The sequence below is a fragment of the Podarcis melisellensis genome (genome assembly GCF_964234715.1).
Source record: "Podarcis melisellensis genome assembly, chromosome: 8".
In the NCBI taxonomy this organism is placed as follows: domain Eukaryota; kingdom Metazoa; phylum Chordata; class Lepidosauria; order Squamata; family Lacertidae; genus Podarcis; species Podarcis melisellensis.
The window spans coordinates 55405921-55423424 of NC_138540.1; the positions used below are offsets into that span (position 1 = coordinate 55405921).

The 17504-nt window shown below is 47.4% G+C and overlaps 2 protein-coding genes across 2 annotated transcripts in view; one reads left to right on the forward strand and one right to left on the reverse strand.

Annotated features, from left to right (window-relative positions):
- Positions 1–4210: 4210 nt before the first annotated feature.
- Positions 4211–11762, forward strand: LOC309376518 (uncharacterized protein). The gene is made up of 4 exons (XM_081922914.1): positions 4211–4452; positions 7792–7918; positions 8775–8992; positions 11336–11762. The coding sequence occupies exons 2-4, from the start codon at positions 7901–7903 to the stop codon at positions 11445–11447; spliced, it is 348 nt and encodes a 115-aa protein (XP_081779040.1). The 5' UTR covers positions 4211–4452; positions 7792–7900; the 3' UTR covers positions 11448–11762.
- A 2738-nt stretch (positions 11763–14500) lies between these two features.
- Positions 14501–17504, reverse strand: part of WDR59 (WD repeat domain 59) — a 56744-nt gene continuing 53740 nt past the window's right edge. The window contains exons 25-26 of the mRNA XM_081921777.1: positions 16324–16466; positions 14501–15916 (exon numbers count right to left, since the gene is read on the reverse strand). Of these exons, the coding sequence (XP_081777903.1) occupies positions 15681–15916; positions 16324–16466 (379 nt within the window). The 3' untranslated portion in view covers positions 14501–15680. The remainder of the gene's footprint in view (positions 15917–16323; positions 16467–17504) is intronic.

The following is a 17504-nucleotide window of genomic DNA, read 5'->3' on the forward strand; positions in this document are numbered from 1 at the left end:
TCCCTGGGGGGAATTTACAAGGATAATTACCCTCAATCATCCTTGTTTTTCCTTAGCCAACGATCTCCTACTGTTGTGGGTGTTGCCTCCATTAAGGCAGAGCAGAACCTGAAGTCTTTTTACTCTTTTCTTTCTGCAGTTTTTCCTGTCTTTCCTTTTTCTCTCCATTTCTCTCTCTCTCTTTTTAGGTCTCTTATTTTCTTGACTAAATGGCTGTCTTATCTTAGTATATAATTAGGATTACCATATTTCCAGAGGTAAGAATCTGGGCAAAAAAAGTTGTTGAGCTTTTTTTGAGTTATCGCCCACTTGCCATCCTCCGTGGCCTCGCCCACACCTGGGCAAGAGCCTGAACCTGAGCCGCACACAGACACACAATTTTTTTAAACCCAAACACTTGCTTAAAATTGTAAAAATCCCCCTGGATGGGCATGTAGGCCCCCCAATAGAGGACATGCCCAGGGCTTCCCAGACATATGGCAACCCTAAAAAGATGTAATGGGTATGTATTTCTGTATATCTATGAATAAGTATCAATAAATAAGTTCATAAAAGACGGGGGAAGAGATCCTTAGAAGATAAAGGTAGTATATAAATGTAATAAATAAATACACGATTTTAAATTTCTTCCTCAAATGGAGACCCCCGTTGTGATTTCTAGTCTCATTACTGATAACTGTAAGCAACTCTGGAAACTATTTTTAGGTGGAGGAGAGCAGTCAAATGTTTCCTTTTTCTGTCTGTAGTATAACCCACAGAATCAAAATCACCGTGGCTTCACAACATGCTAAGGTCCTCAAAGCACTCAGTTGTGTTCACAGGTTGGCAAAAATAAAAATAAACTGGGCTCAGGAAACTGAACAGACATCAGCAATTTCTCTTCTTTAAGGGATGGGTACTCTGAATACAAAAGCATCTGTGCAGATGATGCCAAAGGTCCATCAAGCCCAGCATCCTTCTTCCCACAATGGCAACCAGATGAAGCCTTCAAGCACGGCCTGATGCCAAACGTGCCTTTCTGTTGTTTGTCTCCTTCAGCATATTCAGAGATAGACTGCCCCTGAACCTGGAGAAGGAAAGACACCTGTCAATTGATTGCTGTATAGAACCTCCAGGTTCAGAACCAGTCTACCTCCGAATTTGTTGGAGCTGGGAAAACCAACAACAAAAAAGGGCTTAATGAATCTCTCTTTCTCTCTCCAAGTACCTCTTGCCTTTCAACACAACCCAGAATTATCTCCTCCTGCCAAAAAAAAAAAAAAAAAAATCCATCTAGTCCTAGTGGACCCATTAAGTCCAATAGACATGATGAAGTAAGGCTCATTAATTTCAATGGGTTTTCTCTGAAGGCAACCCATAGGATTGCTAGCCATCCTAGCTGCAGAATTCTTTCTCCGTCGAAAAACCTGTGCCTCCTGTCCTTCTGGTCAAAAAGTGAAACAAAAATGAATTCTCTCTCTCTCTCTCTCTCTCACTCACTCACACACACACGCACACACACACACACACTGCAGCCTGGGGAGGGAGACAGGTCTGCATGATGTCTGCACACTTCAAATAGCACATTAAGAATGCATGCTTCTGATTGGTTTCGGTAGGGTGCCTAGAGGTTTGCTTGGCCTCTGTGAGAGAGAAACATTACAAGAAGACCTTTAAACAAAGGCTTTGCTGCACATTTAATTATTTGTTTTAACAAAACTTAAGGGGGAGAGGAAATTTGGAGACAGCCTTCCTTCCCCAGCTGCAAGCCTAGTGATGAACTAGATGGGGTGACCGATGTCCTATAGCAGTGGTTTTCAACCAGTGTGCCGTGGCACTCTGGGGTGCCTTGAATGATGCTCAGGGGTGCTGTGGGCTACACTGGCCTCCATCCCTCTTTTCTTTCCTTCCCTCCCTTCTCTGGTGCCCTCTTGCGTCTCTGTCTCCCAAAGGCTTGCACAGCTATTTATTGCAGCAGCCCTGGCTATAAGCTCTGCAAGCGGATAGTGCCTCTGGGAGGCAACTCTCTTTGGGGCGGGAGGGTGACCGGCAGCTCAGAGACCAGGGATGGCAGCGGTGGCTGCCCAGAGGGAACACTCCGCAAGGGAGGGTGTTCAAAAAAGGGTGAGAGGCTGCCAGCTCTGCAGGCAAGGGGTGACATAACTGGGCTCATGAGCCCCACAAGGGTGCTGCAGAAAGAATGTAATTGGTCAAGGGAGCCGTGGACTCAAAAAGGTTGAAAGCCTCTGTCCTGTGGCCTCAAACACCTTCTTCACAAGGAGAGAAGGTATGGGGAGGGAGTTCTCTGCCATCTTTTATTACAGGCATAAAAAGGATTAACAAAAAATAAGGCCCTGAACAGAAGTTACTTCACCATCCCAGGGGTAGCATAAGAAAAATAATAAATGCCTTTTCAGGCCACTGCCTTCTTGGCTCCAAAAACTCATCCCTAGTCCATGCTATGCCATGCCATACTATAAAAAGCATTCTGCAGATCGGCAGGTTGCATGACCCACTAAGGAAGATAAACAGAATAAGATTGAAAGCGCTAACAATTAATTGCACATTTATTCAAATTCTGATTAATTCAACAAAACAGATGCACTTGATCTAGTCATACTGTATCTGCTTTTCATTTATGCTTCCAGTCATTTATACTCCCCCCGCCTCCCCCTTGCCTTTTGCCCCCTTCCCCCAACAATTGCCTGAACAATACACACACACACACACACACACACTAAACAAACAATGAACTTCAGTGCTCTGTATTCCAATAGCAGAGAGGGAGAATAGGAAACTGTGTCTGTGGGCTGTATTCCATGCTACATAAGACATCACCTTAGCCCATACATGCCCATCTGACCACTTCGATTGGCAGAACTAGCACTACTACAGATGCCACATAATACCTGCACCACATCTGTAAACCTGATCATTTAGTGTGGCAACACTTTGGAACCCCTGAGTGTTGATATCAGGCAGACACCTTCACTGTATTTTTGTGTGTGTCTGCTGAAGAGTTTCTTATTTAGGCATGCCTATCCAGTGAAATTAATGGGCATGACTCATTTAGGCACAATCATTTCAACCAGTGATTAAGTACTGGGAGTAGCAATAGGTGTGAAAATTTTACTCCTCTGACCTTTATGTTTGCTTTTATGGTGTGTTTCAGTTTGATGCTTTGTTTTGCTGTATTTGTATTTTTTTAAAGTACTGGGAGTACTTAGAGCTTCATGCTGATGGCAATGTAGTGTGTGCACTCAGAGGATGACTTCCAAACCATCCTAAATATTTTTGCAGAAGCTTATGGAAAGCTTGGTCTATCACTCAATATCCAAAAAACCAAAGTGCACAAAACAACCCCTCTGCAGCACCACAAATCCAACTTAATGGTGTAATGTTGGAAAGTGTCAATCACATTTCCTACCTGGGCAGCTATCTTTCCACAAGGGCCGACATCAATGTCGAAATCCAGCATCGCCTGAGCTCTGCGAGTGCAGCTTTCTCCTGATTGAAGTGCAGAGTGTTTGAGGACCGGAACATTAGCAGGGAGACCAAAATGCTTGTTTACAAAGCTATTGTACTACCAACTTTACTGTGGGCTTGTGAAACATGGACCACTTATAAATGCCATCTCCAGCTTCTCGAAAGATCCCATCAACGGTGTCTCCGAAAAATTCTACACATCACTCAGGAAGACAGGCAAACTAATGTTCAGTGTACTGGAAGAAGCAAAAGATCACCAGTGTTGAAGCAAGGATTCTTCAACATCAACTTCGTTGGACTGGTCATGTTGTATGGATGCCTGCTTATCATCTTACAAAGCAACTACTCTATTCCCAATTTAAGACAACAAAAACAGTGGACAACAAAAGAGGTTTAAAGCTCTCTCAAGGCAAATCTTAAAAAAAAAGTAGTTTAAACATTGACAACTGGGAAACACTGACCTGTGAGCACTCCTACTGGAGAACAGCCTTTACCAGAGGTGTCATGGACTTTGAAGAAGCACAAACTTAGGGTGACAAGGAGAAATGAGCTAAGAGCTAAAAGACAAGTTTGACAAACCCTCAATGTGATGAACTCCTGCCTTGTAACCTATGTTCCCACTGTGGAAGGAGTGTGGATCCAGAATTGGCCTCCACAGTCACTTACGGACTCACTGTTAAAACCGTGATCATGGAAGACAATCTTACTCAGCCATGAGTAATAGCCACAGAAAACACCTTTAAATGAGAACTTGAACAATACACCCTGGAGTGATTATTTACTGTAGTGCAGTAGACTTTCCTGAAAACATTATGCAATTTAAAGGTTGACAAACCTGATTTCTTCATCAAAATCCTGTAGGTGATCAGAAGGGGAAAGCAAAACTGCCTGGTAGAATTTGTGTCTGCTTTGTCAGCGCAACACCATTGTCTGAGACCACATCAAAAATGTTGCCATCTGCGCCTGCTTCACTTCTGTCTGGACCAGGTATAAGAACAGGGGAAATCAGAGAGGGGTTCGGATCTAGCTGCCCACATGGCATGCTAGTTTTCTTGGTGCAGGGAAATATAGGGTTGCACCCAATGTCTGTCATACTCAGAGCCACTGAAATAAAAGGATATGAATAACGTGGTCTCATCAATTAGACAACTAACATTTGACCCCCTTTTTCTGTACCTATTTATGTATGTTTGGACTTGAGGGATAAATGAATCAGTCAGTTTTAAGCTCTCGCATTTCTTTTTCACCAATGTATGCATTTTTCTGGTCAAACTGCACCACAAAATTTGGAGAACTGTGAATTTTGAAGGACAGCTGTGTTTCAGATCATGTGTTGGCATGAGAAGAGTGGATCCGGTAGTCTTGCATTAAACTAAAAAAAAAAAGAACAGGCCTTCCTCCCATTCGTGAGGAGCCTCCCCTCCCTATGGAGGATCACTCTCCATGCATCCAGTCAAGTGGGCTGTAGTCAGTAGAAGATGTCACACAATAAGGCTGCACTCCTAACACCCACTCACCTGAGAATATACCCCACTGCATTCAAGAGGATTTACAGAAAACAGAAACAGGTACAGTGGTAACTTGGGTTAAGAACTTAATTCGTTCTGGAGGTCCGTTCATAACCCAAAACTGTTCTTCACATGAAGCACCACTTTAGCTAATGGGGCCTCCCACTGCCGCTGCGCCACTGTCATGCGATTTCTGTTCTCATTCTGAAGCAAAGTTTTTAACCCAAGGTACTATTTCTGGGTTAGCAGAGTCTGTAACCTGAATCGTCTGTAACCTGAGGTACCACTGTATAGGTTTGTGGTGAAAAACCTGCTAGTCTTCAAGGCATCATAAAAGTTCCCATAAAAAGTCATGCGCCTCCTTTACAAATTCTCATCTCACCTGTCTTGTAAAGTTCTTGTGAAATGGGCTTCAACATGACAGAAGAAATTTCTCTGTTTGATTTCATCTTTTTGTGCGTTGATATTGTTTTCATTCTGAAGTGTGTGGGGGTTTTTTGGGGGGCAGAATTTCTGTTTCTCTTGAGGTTTTGCCATATGTCGTTCAAATATGCCTATCTCTGTGTGTGCATCTGTATGCATGCACATAAATCTCTCTTCTCTTTGTGGTCATGCATTTCTTTTCCTGGATACCGATAACCTGATGCTCCACCTTCAGACACACCACTCTGCCTGACATCCCGATGATGGAGGAAATCTGCCACCATAGCATTTGTTGGCACAGTGAATGTGTATCACAATTAACTACACAATGGCATAGGCCCCTTCCTGGGGCTCTTCTTCCTCGGTCACAAGCCCCTCCACTGACACGTTCTGTCCTCAGCTGTATCTGTTGCCAGTCCCTCTGAAAAATAAATAAATACTGCCCCCACCCTGAGTGCACAACAAGACAGAAGGATGCTCTTTCTGCATCCAGTCGATTGCTAAAGACAAGGCCCTTTTCACCCAAGTTGCAGTGTGAGGTGGGACATGCTATGGATGATGTTGACAGCTGCTGGTAAAATACCTGCAAGGTTTCCCTGAGAAGCATATTTTTCATTATTCTTAAATACTGATGCTCTCTGAAGAGCACGTTAGGAACTCTACGGTGCTTAGAAATGTCCAACAGATTTATTATCTGAAGCAGCTTTCTGCAACACGGTGCCCTCCAGAAGTTTTGGACTTCAACTCCCAGCAACTCCATGAGCACAAAAGCACTCTCGCCTCCTCTTTTTTTCTAGCAAACTGGTATTTGGAAGCATTATTGCCTTCAACTGTGGAAGCAGAGCATGGCCATCGTGGCTAGTAGCTCTTGAAAGCCTTCTCCTCCATGAATTTGTCTAGCCCTGTTTTAAAGGCATCCGAGGTGGTGGCCATCACTTAAGGCAACTGTAAGCCATCTTGCTTGGTGCTTTTGTGAAGGTGCCATGGGTTATTCTTATTTAGGTTGCTTCCAGATGGGTATTTATGGTGGAATGGGAGCTACTCATGCATGCAAGTCTCTCTTTTTTTCCTTAATAAAAAAGCTGCATTCACACAATGTCAGAGGCATCAAAACACCAGTCTGTCCCCCCCCCCCCTCTCTCCCACACCCAACCACACCAATTTTATCCAGATTTATTCCTTTCTGGGGGAAATCCCACACCCTCCAACATTCCTCAGATGAAAACAGGGACATTTCTCACTCCCCACCCCCAGCTGACCCTCCTCAAGCCCCTACTCTTTTGTCAACCCACACCCAGCGAGGAAGGATGAATGCCACCACAACTTCACCAATGGGACACAGCACACATGCCCTCCATTGTCCTGAAAATGCCTCTTAATTCTGATTTTATTTTATTCTTTGGTTGATTTACAAGAAGAAAAACAAACACCAATAAACAAATTTTGGAAAGGGGCAAGATTAGATGCAGACACACAAAGGTTTTGTGTCTCTTTTAAATCAAGACTCCTTGAACTCTGCTCCGCTTCCCGTCCAGGGCGGCCCTGCCTTCTGCCTGCTCCTCAGAGCTAGTGCATCATGCGAGGCTGGGCCTTGCCAGCAGAAGCCTCTCCTCCTCCTCATCCGCTCTCCAGCAGCCGCTACAAACTGCCCAAAGGGAGGAGAGGCCAAGGAGAGACAACAAACAGGATGTTCCCTTCGCAGCTGCCACTGTGGCGCTGGTGGAGAAAATAGGAACATTCCAGGATCAAATCAGAAGCAGGGATGGCTTTCATAAATCTGGGAATGTGCCTGGAAAATAGGGACACTTGAGAGAGTATGAAACACAGTCTGTCCGTTACCAATAATCCACTTACATATTAAGCACCCATCTAGAAGCATCCTTAGCAACTATTTGGTGTCCTATGCTATTGCTCCTTTTATTGTCCATTTCTGCTGGCTTTTAATTCCTGCATCTTGTTAGCTGCTTTGGGGGACTAATGGCTGAACAATGACAAGTACTGGTGCCCTTGTGTTGCTGTTGTTGCTTTGTGCTAATGGACCAATGTGGCTATCTATGTTTGATCTCTGAGCCTCAGAGTGTTTTGTCTTGTTTTCAATTTTGGCTCAGCAGTATATAAATGCCGTAAGCCCAACTCACATCCCTTATTTGCAGAAGCCCTACTTTCTTGCTGCCGCTCTTCCTAGGCCCAACTCTCTCTTTGTGAGAGCACAATGGCGGCCAATAATTAATTGATTGCTTTTCCTGGCTGCCTCCGCCCTCTGGGTAAGATGAGCCAGCAGAGGCAGGCACAGGCACTGCTTAGAGAAACTTGACCAGGGATGAGGTCACTGGAACGGGGCAAGGGGGTGGGCAGCAGGCACAGCTCAGCCTGTATCCTTTGGTTTCCGGCACAGCACTGGTGCATCCCTATAAAGCTGGCCAGTGACGGGACTCTCAAGGGCTGAGCAGCTAATCAACCTCACAGAAACCTCTTGGGACCACCTCTTCTGCTTCGGAAGACATATGGCCACTTTTGTCCCGGTAAGAAACAATCCAGCTGTGCCCATTGATTTACTTACTCCATTTGTGGACCACCTTTCTCCCCAGAATGGTATCTGCACCTAGTGCTTATAATCTAAAATGTTGCTAAGGTGCAACAGGATCAAAGAACTCAGCTAGTACATAGAATCCTGGGATTGTACTGCTGGAAGGGAGCCCAAGGCTCATCTAGTCCAACCCCGCAGTACAAGAATCACAGCTAAACTGATCACCAGCATGTTTTATATAAGGAGAGAAGGGCATCCGTGGGAAGGTGTCTCAATGTGAAGACATCTCTTACAAGATGGAGTTAAGATTTTTGCAGTGCATAGCTAAACTATGGCCCTCACTCCCCCAGGAGGCAGTGATGGTCACCAGCCTAGATGGCTTTAAAAGATTATTAGATGAATTCATGGAGAAGGCAGCTATTGACTGCTGGCCGTGATAGCCATGCCCTGCCTCCACAGTTGGAGGCAGCAATGCTTCTGAATACCAGTTGCTGGAAACGTAGGAGAGGAGAGGGCTCTTGTGCTCTTGCAGATTTCCCACAGGCATCTGGCTGGCCGCTGTGAAATCAGGATGCTGGACCAGAGGGGCCTTTGGCTTCATCCAGCATGTTCTTTAAATGGTACGGCAATACTGGAAGTAAAGGATGCTAACCAACAGGAGCCGGCAGAGAAGATTGCAAAGAGATTCTGGCTAAAACATATACACCTTATATTTACGGACTAAAGAGCCACCACCAAATATGGTAGACTTACCTAATCCGATGAAACGTGCAACTTGGTGAACCTGCTCTGGGGCAGCCTCTCGACTGGCGCTAACCTGCTTTGCTTTTCTCCCCTCCTTGCGCCCTCAGTACGCCTCCTGCTATGGGAACAAGCAAGCGGTGCAGCTCCTGGGCAGAAACAGCTACTTCTCCCTCTTTGCCAACCCGCCTTGCCTCATCAGCCAGCGGCAGCGGCTGGCATGCCAGGCCCCAGAAATGACTCTGCGGCAGATCAGCAAGCTGATCCGCGTCCTAAGGCAGCTGAACCTCCGGGACGCCAAGGGGAAAAAACTGCCTGAAGCACAGAGGTGAGCAAACCAGGGCAAAGGGAAACAAAGATAGCTGCCACAGTCTGTTAGAGAACTGGGGCATGGGGAAATCTCTGTAGACCGAAATACCAGTGTTCTCCAATGGTTAAATGTGTCAGGCGAGGACCTGGGAGACCAGGGTTTGAATCCCCACATGGTCATGAAGCTCACTGGGTGACCTTGGGGGGTTGGTCACTGTCTCTCAGCCTAGGCCACCTCACAGGGTTGTTGCGGGGGATTGAATGGGGAGAGAACCATGTATGCCCCTTGAGCTCCTTGGAGAAAAAGGTGTATAAATCTAATTGATTAATCCATCGAGAACAGGCCACCAAGTCAGATGGCATAATTTCAGGGAAACTGGGAAGACCCTTGGGTGGGAACTGCCCTACCCCATACCCTCGAGGCAGCAGGCATTGGAGCAGCTATGGTCCCATGCCTTCTCTCAGCCTTCCTAAATGAAGCTCTTTATCCCTCACTCCAGGGAGCAGCTGGAATAGGCCAATTCATTCATTCATAGCCGGGGGGGGGGGGGTAGCAGCCTTCCAGCATCCCAGGCAGTTTGCTGTTTAAAGGTTCTACCCACGTGCAATCTTGGTTCTAGATCTGTCCTGAGTAAGCAGCTACTCTAGAGCTGGGGAAGGGGGCTGAGAGGGGGAAAACATTTTTTCCTACGGTGGCTGTGTGTTGCACTTTACAAATGATAGCCCTCTGTTTGAAGGTATCCTCTTTCTCAGTGACTCCCACAACTTTTGGGTGGCCCTGCCCCTTGGCTCCATAAACTCACTCTCCGTGCCCCAACCTTACCCTGTGAAAACCCTCGTTCAGAATAGCAGTGTGTACAACCTACAATTACTTGCATATTCAAAATCAAATTAAAACTGTTTTAAGTTTCATTAAGTCGACAAAACTAATGAACCTGATGCCATGATCAATGTACACCTCCACCACACCCCTGGCTCTTAGGGTCCTCCTAAGTAATCCCAGCACCCCCCCCCAAGGGGTAGCACCGCCCCCTTTGGGACCCACTGCTCTGTTTGAGGGGACCACTGGGTGGTCCAGTTTTCCATCTTGTTAACATACACCTTCAGCTTATTGGCCCTCATTCAGCCCTTGGCCTGGAATCTGAATGGAGAAGTGGAGCTGGGTGGCACCAACAGACTGCCGTAACTGCACACTTTCTGATTCAGTTTAGTCCAGCCCCCAAACTCCCTGCCCTCCGCCCCCCAGATCCAGGAAAAAAATCAGCAGGCCTAGGCTTCAGCCCTAGCATGGAGCCATTTCAAAAAACTGCTCAGGAAACCAGCCTGATAGCATTGACTGAAGACGTCTCACAGCACAGAAAGCAGCAAAAAAAGAGGTGATGTTTGGAATTAAGTTCAGCCAGGGAGCTCATAGGGGGACACTGAAGTATCCATATAGGGGAGAAACTGAGGTAAGTTAGGCTGAGAGGCAGTGACTGCCCCGAGGGCACCCAGTGGGCTTTGTGGCCCAAGCGAGGATTTGAACCCTGGTCTCCCAGGTCCTTGTTGCTTTGAGTTCACCTTTATGGGAAAAGGCAGTTGTTTTATTTATTAAGCAACAAAACAATGGGTACAACAGCTTTCCCACTCCTACAGTTTTCCCTGCTTTTCAAGTAAGCTGAAATACTGCCTGCAAGAAATTAAACTAGATGCACCCACTCACATCTGAAGCTGCCAGTCTCTTATGGCAGAGCTCTCCTGCTTCTTTGAAGTGATTTGGCTCATTCCAGTATGGAGTGGTGGTGATGAGAAATACGGCAATTGCTGGAGTTGTGCCTATGGTGCAGCTGCTGTAAAGGAATAGCAGCCTCAGCCTAGAGATGGGGAATTGGCGGCCTTCCCAGTTTTTGTTGGACTACAACTGCCATCATCCCTGACCACACTGGCTGCAGCTGATGGGATTTGAAGTCCCACAACATGGCCCCTGCCTTAGATGGCTTGGCTGGATAAGATGCATACTTCCACCTTTTAAGATAACTCCTTACAAAGCAGCTTGGAAAAATGGGGGAAAGATGGTGGTGCAATGGTCGTTCCAGATATTATGGGACAACAACTCCCATCATCCCTGACTTCTGGCCAGGCTGATGGGAGTTGGAGTTCAGCGACATCTGCAGGGCTGCAAATTCGTCAGCGCTTCCGTAAGAAAAAGAGGCAAACCTGGCCACCACTTAGAGGTCATTACATACCCAAGGCTCCTTTCCCAAAGAGAGCATCAAGTGTGGAAAGGACAATGCCTTAATGCTCTTGATGCCCAGTAATCCTACACTAGTTTGCCCAGCTGTGCCTGCAGGCTTCCAACCCAACTGCCTTGCTTGCCTTCCAGGAGCCGTTCAAGCAGCTCTTCCATGGAATCACAGCAGTCCCGGACTTCGGACCAGCACTGCCTGTCCTGCTTCCATTCAAGACGCAATTCTGGTCCACCTTGTGTCGGGTGAAGAGCCAAGACAGCCCAGAGGCCGACCTGAAATGACCTCGACATCCATCTGCCTGCGTTACCTCCTTCCACTCCCCCCCCCCAAAAAAATATAGGTGAGGTTACATTCAGGACAGCAAACAAACAGGAAGTCCTGTGGCACCTGGCTGTGACCCTGCAATGCAGACCCCACACCCCCTGCCTTGTTTGTAGGGCTGTTGTGTTCAGCAAAAAGAATGTGCAGCTACTGCTGCAGCCAGCAAGAAAAGGAAGGTTAACCCCGCCCCCCAAGCATTTCCCATTTAGAATGAAAGAAATGGAGTAAATAGATTTACCCGTGCAGTTGCAGGAAATAAAGGTTGAGTCTCTAACGGCTGCTCTGAGTGAATGTGTTGTTTTGTGCCAGGAGCCACCATGGGTGATGCATGTTTGGGAGGGCAGGAAGGGGTGATGGGTCCTGCCCAACTATCCTCAATCTCTTCACCACTCAGATATGAACACCTAACCATTTTCCCCAGTGTCCTAAAACTGTGACCCCCCCCAGTCAGGCACCTTTTCTGGTTCCCCAATACAAGGGGGGGTGCGGATGTGTTCCTGTGGCAGGGGGGGGAGAGAATAGTCTTCAGTTGGCAATATAGGTGGGAACATCATGCAGACTTAGTTATGCAAGGCCAGCCTTCACCAACCTGCTGCCCTCTGGGTGTTTTAGACTACAAGTCCCATCAGCCCCAGGGGAAACCAATATCTGAGTTCCTACAGCTCAGATTTTGGGGGAGGGGTACGTGAGTCCTGGGCGCAGAAGCTGAAGGCATTTCCAGGATCATAATCAAGCCAAAATCCATTGCTTGCTTAGAGATTCTAGGTCATAGAATCATCAAACTGTGGACTTGGAAGGGACCCAAAGGGCCATCCTGCAATGCAGGAATCAATATCAACTATCCTACCTGTTGCTCTCACTCAGTCGGCTCCACATCTATCACCCCTGAGCATCAGCCTTACTCATCACCCTTGTCAAAGCACCTGTTGATGCCTCTGTGACACGAGCAGTCACAGATGCACACTGCAGAGAGATCCCTTCAGCTCAGCCCCTTTTTCCAGACCGTTAGATACATGGAGACCAGCAAGGCACGTATACCAAATCCCCATGGCACCTCCAGTTGCCTGCTTACTGGAACACCCTGGCATTCCTGCCTCTTGGCCAGTGCGGAAAACCTGAAGAAAGCCAACATTTTTTTAAAGTGTGTGCCATCCTTGGAGCAGAGCAACCAGATCTGCAATCTCATCTTCTCCAGACACACACAAAGTATCAACAATACTCCCTCACTTGGAACGACAAGTGTGACTGAGATCCAGTTTCCCACAGACCAGCAGCAATTGGGGAGCAAGCGTTTCTTCTTGGGTGATTTGCTGCTGCCACCTGGTGATGACAGGAACAGCTGACATTTGATGCAAAGCCCAGTAGCACACACAGATGGTACAGGGATCCCCCGCTCCTCTTTGAGTTGTGTTGGGGGTTTCAAAGAAGTGTGAGAGACATGCAACACACTCTTCTGTGTCTTGTCCAAAAAGAGGGCAAGGCAGTGACACACTGTCCCCTTGGATGAGGCCTGGAAACATGAGGCCCAGCACAGGCAGCACAAATGCCCACAGAATGTCCTGCGAGGTTCAGTATCTGGCACCACTGACAGCGCAGCCCCCTACATGAAGACAGCCAAGAGAGCGCTGCATGCAGCCAAACTAGAGTCAGCACTTAAGGGAGGCTGGGGAAAGGGACACACTGCAAGAGCTCAGCCCAGAGGAAGACTGAGCCGCACAAATAATACAAATGAGGTTAAAAATGCTAACACCAAACTCTGGGTTTCTATACGGAACCGATTTTTAGGCTCCTGCCTGAGGTGATGCCAAGTCAGAGGAAATATACTTTCCCACATACAAAAATAGTAACTTGTCAATTTGGGAGCAGGAACGGGGACACACAGATCCAGTCTGCAAATAACTCAAAGCCAAACCATAGCTTCACACACAAACACAGGATCATGTGTCCTTTTATTTAAAATGCATCTCTGGGTTATTGGTGGGGCATAGGAATTTGTTCATTTTTCCCCCAAAAAATATTTTTCGGCCCCCCACAAGGTCTGAGGGACAGTGGACTGGCCCCCTGCTGAAAAAGTTTGAGGACCCCTGCTAGACAAACCATGACCTGTAAACCTAGGAACAAACCTTGCTTAGTTTGTCTGGAGACAAAACCACAAGGTCAGGTTCAAATGACGAAGAAAGCCAAACTGTGTCTTAGCTTACAGCGGGACTGGAGGAGCAAAGGAGCTGGCAGGCTCATGTGTTCATGCTAAGTGGTGGTTTGGCTTCATGTTTTGTGTGAATTGAGCCATGCATAGGAATGTAAAAGGCAGAGAGCACCTGTAAATTGAAACTGGCTGTTACTAGTTCTTGTCTAAAAAAGGTAAAGGTAAAGGTACCCCTGCCCGTACGGGCCAGTCGTGTCCGACTCTGGGGATGCGTGCTCATCTCGCTCTAGAGGCTATGAGCCAGCGCCGTCCGAAGACACTTCCGGGTCATGTGGCCAGCGTGACGAAGCTGCAGCTGGCGAGCCAGCACCAGCGCAGCATACGGAAACACTGTTTACCTTCCCGCTATAAAGCAGTCCCTATTTATCTACTTGCACTTAAGAGTGCTTTCGAACTGCTAGGTGGGCAGGAGCTGGGACCGAACAACGGGAGCTCACCCCGCCACAGGGATTCGAACCACCGACCATACGATCGGCAAGTCCTAGGCGCTGAGGTTTTACCCACAGCGCCACCCGCGTCTTGTCTAAAAGCCTTCCACAATCTTGGTTTAGCTGCCATGATGATGTCACAGGCACCTAGCAAGAACATCAGGCCTGCCATGGGCAAGTTGCCCTCCTCAGCCTAATTTACAATAATTTTTTAGTACAATGCCATGCATTTGGCAGCTCAATAATAAAGGCAGCACAGAGAAATCCACCACAAAGCAGAAATATGAGCGTTCACTAACTGAGTGCAAGACAATTTGCAAGCAGTGATGACAAAGCAAGACAGCTTTATAAAATGTTCTCATTTTATTACAGAATATACACAAATACACTTCCTGAACTACAAGGCTGGAAAAGAACCATGTAGGCAGTGTCCATGCACTAAGTTGGCTCAGCTAGCCTGACGGTCAAAGCCCCAGACAGCAGACAGAAGAACTCCACTCAGGCTCCCATTTCCATCTGCCAAAGAATCAGGGCACCTGCTGGCCAGAGGGGAGCCTCTTTCTTCGCCCTTCCCTTTGGGCCGGAATGCATTTTGGCAAGAAAAAATACTGATCTTTGAGTCCTGAAATCACTACTGCAAAGTCGGTGGCTGGTGCTGCTCCTTGCAGCTGTTCTTAGACCCTCTTGGCCTTACAGAATCCACACCAGAATTGGCAGGCCATTGACTCCAGTCCTGCAATGGGTGGCAGGTCCTCAAGGAGTGCAAGAGGCACAGCCAAGCAAAAAAGTCACTGAGGTAGGCCCAGAAGTAACAGCCTTTTGTAAAACGAAAAGGAGGGGAAAGGGAGCGAATCAAACAGGCCACCCATCTCTGGAAATGAAGCCATGCCCAATTCTCAGATGGAGAGAGAGAAGAAATCCAGTTGAGAGCTTTCTGTTCGATGCTCACAGAAATGATTATGCTGCACTCTGTGCACAAGGGACTCTTCAGCCAACCCAGCCTGTCAAGGTTTGTGCATCTTCCCCCTTGTATGTATACAAAGCTCTTTCTCTCTCTGCTAACTTTGATACTTCTGTTTGTGTAGTACAGGGAGCTTCATGAGGGCAAGGAATGGTAGTTCAGGGGGAAGTGGATCACAACACAGTTCCCGGTGTGCTGCAAATTTCTCAAGTATCCAGCAAATGCATTTGATTTGTTCCTCATCTCCAGACTGACTGCAAGGCCTGTAATCCCTCCATCCCTCTCCAATGATTGTCTTTTGCAAATAACAGACTCTTTCCCTGCACTTCAGGGAAGATACTCTGCTGAAACAGGAAGCCCTCCAGGAGCTTATGGGATGCTCATGGACCACAAGCCAGCTCACCCAAACGTCTGCTGGCAGAGTGCTGCATCAACCCATCAGCAACTAAGACAACTGGCCACTCCTCCTGAAAGCAACATGGGAAGACAGCAGCCTCTCTGCTTCCCAAGAGTGGCCCAACAGAGATCACATGTGGACAAATTCAGGCTCCAGCGATGCTTGGTCAGAAAGTGCTCTCCAGCAAGCAGTGGCACCCACAGCCTGTGGGACACACTTCCTGAGTGCGGAACCACTCCATCATGTGGCTGGTGTGTCCTCCATGCCCGCAAGTCAGGCAGAAGTTGGAAGAGCCTCGGACTGCCACGTGGCAGATGGCACACTGGAACGCAAAGCCCTTGCAGAGGGCACACTGAACGCCACGCACTTCGCTGCGGCAGTGGCTGCAGTAGACTCCAAACTCTGCAAGGAGAGGAAGAAAGGAGAAGCGGTGGAGAAGTTATTGGAGGGGCTCTTGCAAGCAAGGCTGCACCTGCAGGGAAAAGGCTGGCAAATCAGAAAGCTAGGATCTGGAAGCCAGCATGTTACTAACACCACCACCGTGGGCTCTTTGGTTTTGCCTTCTTTTCATTCTGCCAGAGGGCATCTCAACAGAAGAAGCTAAAAAGCCCCCTCCGGCAAATATCGCATTAACCAAAGTAGGAAGACTCTCTGCTCCCATGGTTCAATTTTGTAGGAGGGAGAGAGGAAAGAGAGGCTACCCAGTCCAAGGACAATTTCTGTGGGAAGGAAACCCAGGACCTTATTGCACGCACAGCATCTACTTTTCCACTGAGTACTATAGTTCCTCCATCGTGGTTTCTACTCACCAATCCCCTTGTGCGGGTCAGGGGGGCAAGAGACAAACTTGAGAACTTCCGCCCGCTTCTCTCGCAGGCCCCAGCGGTAAAGGATTTCTCCATAGCACTTCTTAAAGTCATCAAACTGCTGGGTGTTGGCTGGGTCCAGAAGCCTGGAGAAAGATCACAGAGTCCTCATCTCCGCATACAATGAGGTCAAAGGGCACCTGAGCACCTTTGTCCCAGGCTAGCAAAGCCTGGCATTTACTCACAGTCACTGCATGGTACCACCTCTGCACATCTCTTCCCTTTGTCCCCGCCCTCCAAATAAAATTCAGATTGCGTGCTCTTAGGGGCAGGGACCTATCTGATTTTGTTTTGTGTTTATGTAGGTTTTTCTGTACGTTCCAAGTTACCTAGATGGGCTTTGCTTCATGCTGCTGCTTTTTATTCTTCTCAGTTTTGTATGTTTGTAGTACACAGTATTATCGTAGTACAGTGGAACCTAGGTTTTCTATCATAATCCATTTCGGAAGACCGTTCAACTTCCAAAACATTCAAAAACCAAGGATCAAAGGGTGGTTGGCAAAATCAATTGAAAAAATGGGGAAACACGCCTTGGAAGCCGTTCAACTTCCGAGGCACGTTAAAAAACGGAAGCAATTACTTCTGGGTTTTCAGCGTTCTGGTTCTGAATTGTTCGGCTTCCGAGACGCTCGAAAGCTGAGGTTCTACTGTATGTGCCTCTGTAGGTCAAACAGTTAAGAAAAGTGGCTCACAAAGAATAAAACTTTCTAAAGTTGGGAGGAAGAGGCAGAGGAGAATGATTGAGAACGCATGTTCATGTAAAGTAGAGAGTAACTTTTATCTTGGCAATAGTTTGCAGAAATATAAAATTGTAGAGCTGAATAATGTAATAGACACAGCATTCAAGGAGCACAGTGCTGGCCACCAGCTGTATCAGTGTGAAGGAGGAGAGCACCAGGGCTTTTCCTCCTCAGGTTTGGCAAGATCCTTCCAAAGAGAAAACTGTGCACAAACATCTCAGCATTTAAAACAGCCTTTCCCAAGCTCATGGGCGTAGCCAGGGGGAGCCAGGGAGACAGCTGCCCCCTCCCACACTCAATCAAAATAAATCGAAATCTGAGGTTCTGCTTCCCTAACAGAAGCCTGTCCCCCCCCCAAAAAAAAACAATCATGGCTACACCCAT

Excerpts from the sequence above, each read along its gene's own strand:
- LOC309376518 (XM_081922914.1), top strand. Across the intron at positions 8,993-11,335 it reads AAACTGCCTGAAGCACAGAG|GAGCCGTTCAAGCAGCTCTT; the intron begins GTGAGCAAACCA and ends CTTGCCTTCCAG.